Raw genomic sequence first — 7,874 nt, forward strand, 5'->3', positions numbered from 1 at the left:
CGCTCCGGCTGGTCACCACATCGTCGTCAGTGTGCTCCTCGACGCGGGGGCGAAACTCTTCTGCTCGGCTGCGTTCATTGGCGGCCTTGGTCGTGGCACCGTCGCATCTGCTCGTTGGCCTGCTCCTCGACGCCGGCCAAGTCACGGCACCGTCGCATCTGCTCGCCGGCCTGCTCGCGGCTCTTTGTCCCCGCTGGCACCCGCCATGTTTTCCGGCGACACAACTCGCGGCACCCAACTCATCTTTGCTTGTCCTACCGCCGTCCATGGCGATGCTCCTCGGCCACACTCGCGATGTGCCTCGTTGTTGTTATCGGGCTGCGCCATCTTGCCACGTCGTCGCCGGCGAGATGCAAGAGACAGAGATTAGAAACTAAGGACGGGGCGTGGGCCATTGGAAACAGGGGTGAGTTGAAGTCTGGCGAGCACCGCGTTGAGATTCGTACGCCAGATGGCGCACGTGGGACTGGGTCTCCCGATCGGCTTCGTACGACCCGGTCGTAGGGGTGGGGGCGGCGGCAATGTTTCCGTTTTACCAGCCGGCGGACGCGCAACATCACCCTATATAGATTAGGTACAACTCCACACTAGTTCCACCCTGCCCCACCTGTGACCTTTTTTTTGACGAGACCACCTGTGACCTTGGAGCTACTACTTTTTTTGCATGGCTTGGAGCTTTTTTTTGAGAAATTTTTCATTCAAATCACGAATCAGTACAAAGTAGTTGACCCTTTCAAGCACACTGAAACGCAAACACAAAGGACCATGAACACCTAAAGAACCCTAAGACAACCATAACACAAGAAGATCTCCGGAGCCCTGTGTCATCATCCCTGAATCTTGAGAGAAGACCCCTGCAGAAGAAGGATCTGGAACCAGTCGCAAACAAGTCATCATCTTCGACCACGGTACAATTGCCGCCACGCTGCTTCCTCCTTTCTTGACACCAGCGCTGAGAGGGCATGGACATCAATCCAACACACCTGGAACAGTCGTCGCCATCTTTCGCTTTGAGTACCACGAAAAGTGTCCCTTCCGGAAGGAAGAGAACTCGAGTCATCCGACCGGTCCAGCACCGCGGCCGGGCCATCCGCCCGGACAAAGCAGGATCTCCCACCAGCATCAGCGCAGAGGAAGGAGAAGAACACCAGCAGCAAATCATACCAACAAGGGAGAAGAAAGGTCTTCGTCTCCCTGCCTCCATCGCCCATCTGAGGATCCAAACGGCCAGTGCCGATGGACCTCTAACCACCATAGCCTGCGACCTCGACGAGATCCGGGGATCCTCAACACCGCTGGCTAGTATCCGTTTCCTACAATTACTGATCTTGGTATCGATACAGCCAACTCTCCTTTGCAACACATAACTTTTTTTTAGTTGTGCAAAAAAACATAAATTTAGGACACCGATAACTGCCACACGTGTGGTGTATGGGGTGGTTGTGTCGCACGCCTCGTGTGGCATGGAGAAGAACCCGCCCGCACGACCGCGTCCGGGCGCGCGCAGCCACAGCCCGCACGTCCGGTATGTGGCAAAACCGCCCACACGTCCGGGCCAAACGACCGCGCTGCCCGCACGACCCAGCACGCCAGCCATCCCGGGCTCCTTCCGATCCCTAGTCCGCCCTGCCGCCGTTGTCTCGCACCTCTCGATCCCCTACCTCCGTCGCCTTCCTTCTCTGGTTGCCATGGCAACCAGAGCAGATCCTTAGCGCCTTTCCCGTAGCTAACCACCCACCCCACCCTCCTACCCCCTCCCACCCCAACCCCGCCCTCCCAAGACGACGAGCTAAAATAGGTGGATCCCCGATCTCCTTCTATTTCTCGACCTTCTTTTGTCCAGAAATCTGAATTTGCAAAATTTGCCAACGGAGATGGTGACTGGATCCACGCTACCAGGGCAAACACCCCACGAATTGGTGTGTCTTTGCATTTGCCCACCAACATACGCCAGATCTGCCATATACTATGCTAGACTTGTGCCAAGCTTCTGGGTTGGCTTGATGCGAGTAGTTGGTAGCGTAGTAATCACTATAAAATAGGGAGAGAAAGGAGGAATTTGGCATGGGGAGGGAGGAAAAATAATTGCCACTTGTATCTAACGTCAGTTGCCATCTATCGTTGTCCGTAGTTGCCACCATGTTATATTATTGCTTGCCATCCTATTTTATTTTCTGTTGCCATCGCTTCAAAATGATAGATGGCATCCAGAATTCAGAAAAGAAAAATGGATGTGCATGTCCTACTTGCCATGAGGTGTTGGTTGCCTACGCAAGAAATGTTATGAGATTGCCGTGTTATCTCCTACGTGCAAGCAGCAAGAACGCTTTTTGCGGATTGTTGATGCGTTCTTGTTCATGCAGTGGCTAAAAGCACAGTTGCAGAAAAGAAAAAGAAGAAGAATGAATCACGAAGATGGCACTGATCCTTGGCTTTCTCAAAGGCCGGAAACGCCACATTGGGATGCAGCAGAGTACAATCAACTCATTTCTTCAGGGTCATTGCTGCCACTACTAGAGCACTACGCGGGCATCGGTACGATGCATGATAAACAAAGAAGAAAAGTTGCCATGTTCGTGACGATGAAGATGTCATTCTACTTGTGTCCTACAACCTATTTTTTCGCAGGTTCTTATGACCAAACCACAATCAGGGGGGCAGCATGGAAAGTTTCGTCACAGGGCGCTAACGCTGACAAATGTACGGGCAACCAACTTCAGCTAGCTAATGTGGCAAATCAAGGTAACGCATACGAAAAAGGAACTTATTGTTGTGGACATGAAATTAAACTTGCAAGGATGGCAAAAGACTCACGAGTTATATCGGAAAAAATGTAGGACCTTCATGCAGCACGTGGCATCAGGCAGCAACCATGTACCTGCCATCAACGTCGTACACAGGTGAGCGCATGAAAGTGAAGTTGTGGAAAGTGAGTTAGGAGAAAGGAACATATACGACAGCTGCAGTTGCCATGCCTGGACAGCTGCGGTTGCCATGGCTGGACAAACTGCAGTTGCCATGCCTGGACAACTGCAGTTGCCATGTATAATCAAATGTGACTGCAATATCTAAACAACCGTGGATGACAAGTGTGAACAAATCTGTGTGGCATGGTTGGACCACTACATGTGCCATGTTGAACAAACTACAGTTGCCATGCAATGACCAGCTGCTACCATGATCGCAGGTTGTTACGGTGGAACCACATCGGCAAACATCTCATGGCAAGCTTCACAGTTGCAGGAAAGCGCTATTGCAGATAGAGCACATCAAATTGGAATGACAGACCACACAAGATCGGCACATGCGGCACAACAAGGTAAAAAAAAGTGAAAACAGAAAACAGTACTGCATTTGCTTTTGTGGGGAATAGCATGTGAAGAAAAGTAGATTTGTAACGGTGGTGGTGGAAAAAACAAAAAATAATGCTACCAAGTGGTCATGTGCAAAAGAGACGTATATTGTCTTCGGGATTTGCCAATTGCTATAAGAGTGTGTGCAACATTCATGATTGTTCACATTTGCATATTGAGCTCAAGCCTAGAATACAATGTTTTGATGCTAGAGTATACTGGTTGCCATGTGTTGGAAACAGTAGTTGCCATGTATTCTGGATTGTATATGCCATTGCTATGTGCTGCAAGTTCTGATGCTGAAAGAAGCTGGTTTCCATGTGTGGGCAACAGTAGTTACCATGTGTGTTGGACTATTTCTGCCATTGCTATATGCTACAAGTTCTCAAGCTAAAAGACGCTGGTTGCCATGTGTTGGCAACGGTAGTTGCCATGTGGTTGGACTTTAGCTGCCATTACTGGAGAATTATAGTTGCCATGCATGGCCATATGCAGATTCACGGCTTGCTGTGTGAAATGATGTCATGCAAAATCACATGCAGTTGATGTACTCCGTTACGATACACATGACATTCAAGCAAAATCTTACGCTCGTACCTGATTTTTTAATGCAGGACCTTCAACTACAATTAACAGCGGCGCAGGGACATCTACTACGGAAGACACGTTCCACCAGCCAGCCAACACTCATGCCAGAAACAATGCCGAGTCAGTGTCGGAAATGGCAATCGTGCCAGCAATGCCGACAAGCACACATGTGCACACCAGCACAAGCAACACTCAAGCAGGTGAAACAGCCGCCGATACTGAAGTGAATGATGAAACCGATGACGAAGCACAAGGGGATGAAGATGGCGGGCAATCAGAAATCATGGTACCCCAGCCACCGTATCTTGGGCAGAGATTTGATTCGTTTGCAGATGCAAAGGAATTCCATCAGACATATGCAAAGTTCCATGGGTTTGCGGTCAACACCGAATACCATAGGAAAATTAAAAAAACTAACGAGTACAACAGAGGTGAGATGAGGTGCTACAAGGCACGGAGAAACAAGAAGGGCGAAGGTGATGCGCCTGTCGTTCCCGAACGAAAGAGAGGTATAATTGTCAAGACGGAATGCCCTGTCCGGTGTAAGCTGAACGTAGATGGAGCACAGTGGGTGGTCACTGAGTATTTTGACGAGCACAACCACGAGCTAATAAAGAAGTTTGACCTGGTAAAATTTTTGACCGCCCACAGAGGATTCACCCCCCTCGAGAAGAAATTCATAAAGCTGCTACATGATTGTAACGTCGGTCCATCAAGAATGGTGCAGATACTCTCCCTCATCCACAGCAAAAACGGGTCTCTGAGTAGCATGCCCTACCTACCAGCAGATGTCAAAAACCTAAAGGCAAATTACCGTAGAGAAAGCAAGTTGCCTGACATAGAAGCCACGATAGCCTACTTCGATGAGAAAGCGGAAGAAGATCAAGATTTCTTCTACAGGATAAGATTGGACGATGAGGACTGTGTCAGGAACATGTATTGGGTGGATGGTGCTGCAAGAAGAGCCTACAAACATTTCCGAGACTGCATTTCTTTCGACGCGACATATCTCACTAATATGTACAAGATGCCATGCGCTCCATTCATAGGAATAAATAACCACAATCAGTCATTGCAGTTCGGATGCGGGCTCGTTTGGAACGAAGACACGGATGGGTACGTTTGGCTGTTCAAGACCTTCTTGGAGTGCATGGGTGGACTTGCTCCGATGAACATAATAACAGACCAGGATTTTAGCATGCGTGCAGGCATAGAGGAGGTCTTTCCGTTGGCAGTGCACAGGCACTGCATGTGGCACATTGTAAAGAAGGCTGAGGAGACACTAGGACCGTTCTTTGCTGACCGTCCAGACCTGCACAAGGCATTCGAGCTGTGCGTGGACCACAGCTTGACGGTGGAGGAGTTTGAAAGGAGCTGGTTGGCTATGATTGAAACATATCAAGTCCAAGACCACGAGACGCTTGCTAGCTTGTGGGAGAAGCGAATGTACTTGGTGCCGGCCTACTTCATGCAGTGCTTCTTCCCGTTTCTGCAGACTACACAGCGTAGTGAGGGGTTCAATGCTGTTTTGAAGCGGTACGTGAGCCCTGGCAACTCATTGCTAAAGTTTGCCAAGCAGTACACCGCTTTGCAACAAAAAATACTGGGATCCGAGCTACAGCAAGAAGCAAACACCGCGCTCAAGCAGCCAAAATTGCTAACGTATTTACCAATGGAGAGGCAGATGAGCAAGATATACACCAACACGATTTTTAACAAGTAAGTCAGTTGTGTTACAATCTTATTTGCACAAATCATGAAGGTACCAGGTGCCATGTAGAATGCAATGCAATTGAAATGCTTATTTGAAAATGATGATTTTGTTGAAAAGTAGCCATTAGGTACAGATTAAACATGATATGTAGTTGCCGTGCTTAATGAACTACAGTTTGCCATGCTTAATGAACTATAGTTTGCCACGTTCACTCAACTGCAGTTACCATGTTTGCGTAACTGCAGTTGCCATGTTTGATGAACTGCAGTTGCCATGATTAATGAACTGCAGTTGCCATATTTAATGAAATGTAAATTCGAATGGCCATGATGGTATGGAATGCAAATGCCAAATTTAATTTGTTATGTAGTTGCCATGTTTAAATGAAATGCAGTTGCCATGTTTAATGAACTGTAGTTGCCATGTTTACTCAACTGCAGTTGCCATGTTTAATGAACTGTAGTTGCCATGTTTGAATGAATTGTAATTCCATTGGCCACAACAAACAAAAGGTGCTACAAAAAACTTCACACAAGAGTTTAACAAAAACCACACAAAACTTGCAGATTCCAGGAAGAAATAAAGCGTGCCAGCATGTACACGGCTTTCCAGGTGGACGAACATACGTTCTAGGTGTGTTCTATCATGGGCATGTCGGATTCAGAACCTGAAGACCCAGACAAGGGAAGGAACTACTTTGTGAAGGCATCGATAAGCGAAGGCGAATACTACTACCAATGCTGCAAATTCGAACGGGGCGGCATTGTGTGCTGTCACATTCTAAAAGTAATGGACTTGAACGCGGTGACACGAATGCCCCGCCATTTCATAAGGCGGCGATGGACTTGGGACGCTGACGACGCATTGGCGCCGCAAACATCAAACGTGTAACACCCCAAAATTTTGACCTGGTTTTATTAATTAAAATTTTGCTAGGAAATTAAATTTTTATTTTTCCTAGATTTATCTTTTGATTTCAGAACCCCTCTTCTCTTTAATATTGTGGGTTTTTACCTCAAGTGGAAACTTTCCAAAAGTATTATTGGACTTGTATGCTCTCTCAATAAAACAATTCTTTTTCAATGGATTTATTTGCATAATTGTTTTTCCTGAGCTTTATTCTTTTAAAATGATTTTTCATAAATTTGGAGCCTCTTGTGCACTGCAACCATTTGATAAATGCATTTAAAATTTTCACCAAAATTTGGGGATGTCATGTGATGTTTCCACATCACTTTTATGCAAAAATATCTTTTGGTTATTGGAGATTTTGAGCTCTACATCAACTTTTCAAATCTGGTCCAGTAGGTATTTTGGCACTACAACCTATTTAAATATTCCTTTAAAAATTCTTCCAAGTGTTTGGAGATGTCAGTAGATGCACATAATTCAACTTTATGCAAAAACCCATTGGTGTTCTTTGAAAAGTTGAGAAAATCATCCTCATATTCATTCTGCTCCAGTTTGGTGATTTGTACCGCAACCCTAATTTATTTTGCTCTACTGCCCATGAGCTTTTTCCTGCTTGTAGTCCTCCCTACAAAACCCTTAAGCCCAGGAGAGTGGACCCATTGGAGGATTTTTAGTGCATGCAATGAAGCTTTGTTCTTGCTGCCCAAAACTGAAGTTTTGCAAAACTTGCACTAGCAAGTTTCTGGTTTTGTCCAAATGATCTTGCCATCATCACCTACATCTAGGGAGACTCTGATCTGGAGCTTTTGGCCACTCCATGAGTTGCCTAGATGCACTTAGCAATCTGCCGAGCACCTTGTGTGCATGGTCAGTTTTGACATGATTTTTGCCTTTGCACCGTGACCTTGCGCCTCTGGACAAAATAGCATGTCCACTAAGCTCCTAGAAGACTCTAACCTAAACCTGCTACTTGCCAGCCTCACCCAAGCCCTGTGGCATGCATTGGCATTTCGTCGAGCAGCTAGCGTGCGTGCTCTGGGCGCGCCCAGAGCGCACGTTTTGCACGCGCGCGCACCGAGTCGCCGCGTACCTCTGTCGTCGCCTCGCGCTCGTTCTGGCCCTTGACACCCGCAGCCAGCACGCCCGCCCCTTCCCTCGCCGCAGAGCCGCCCCTGGAGCCCCACAGTGTCCCCGTCAGGTCGGCCACGGCGGCTAGCGGCCGGCCACAGCAGGCTCTGCCATGGACGGCGCCGCCCGAGCCGCAGCAACGCGCCAGTTGCCCCCTTGTATAGCCCGAGCCTATCCTC

At 47.8% G+C, this 7,874-nt stretch overlaps 1 protein-coding gene across 1 annotated transcript; it reads left to right on the plus strand.

Annotated features, from left to right (window-relative positions):
- The first annotated feature begins 294 nt into the window (after nt 1–294).
- Nucleotides 295–5,664, plus strand: LOC109778202 (protein FAR1-RELATED SEQUENCE 5-like). The gene is made up of 4 exons (XM_040396158.2): nt 295–406; nt 2,629–2,742; nt 2,838–2,900; nt 3,968–5,664. The coding sequence occupies exons 1-4, from the start codon at nt 295–297 to the stop codon at nt 5,662–5,664; spliced, it is 1,986 nt and encodes a 661-aa protein (XP_040252092.2).
- Nucleotides 5,665–7,874: the final 2,210 nt, after the last annotated feature.

The sequence above is a fragment of the Aegilops tauschii genome, chromosome 7 (assembly GCF_002575655.3).
Source record: "Aegilops tauschii subsp. strangulata cultivar AL8/78 chromosome 7, Aet v6.0, whole genome shotgun sequence".
In the NCBI taxonomy this organism is placed as follows: domain Eukaryota; kingdom Viridiplantae; phylum Streptophyta; class Magnoliopsida; order Poales; family Poaceae; genus Aegilops; species Aegilops tauschii.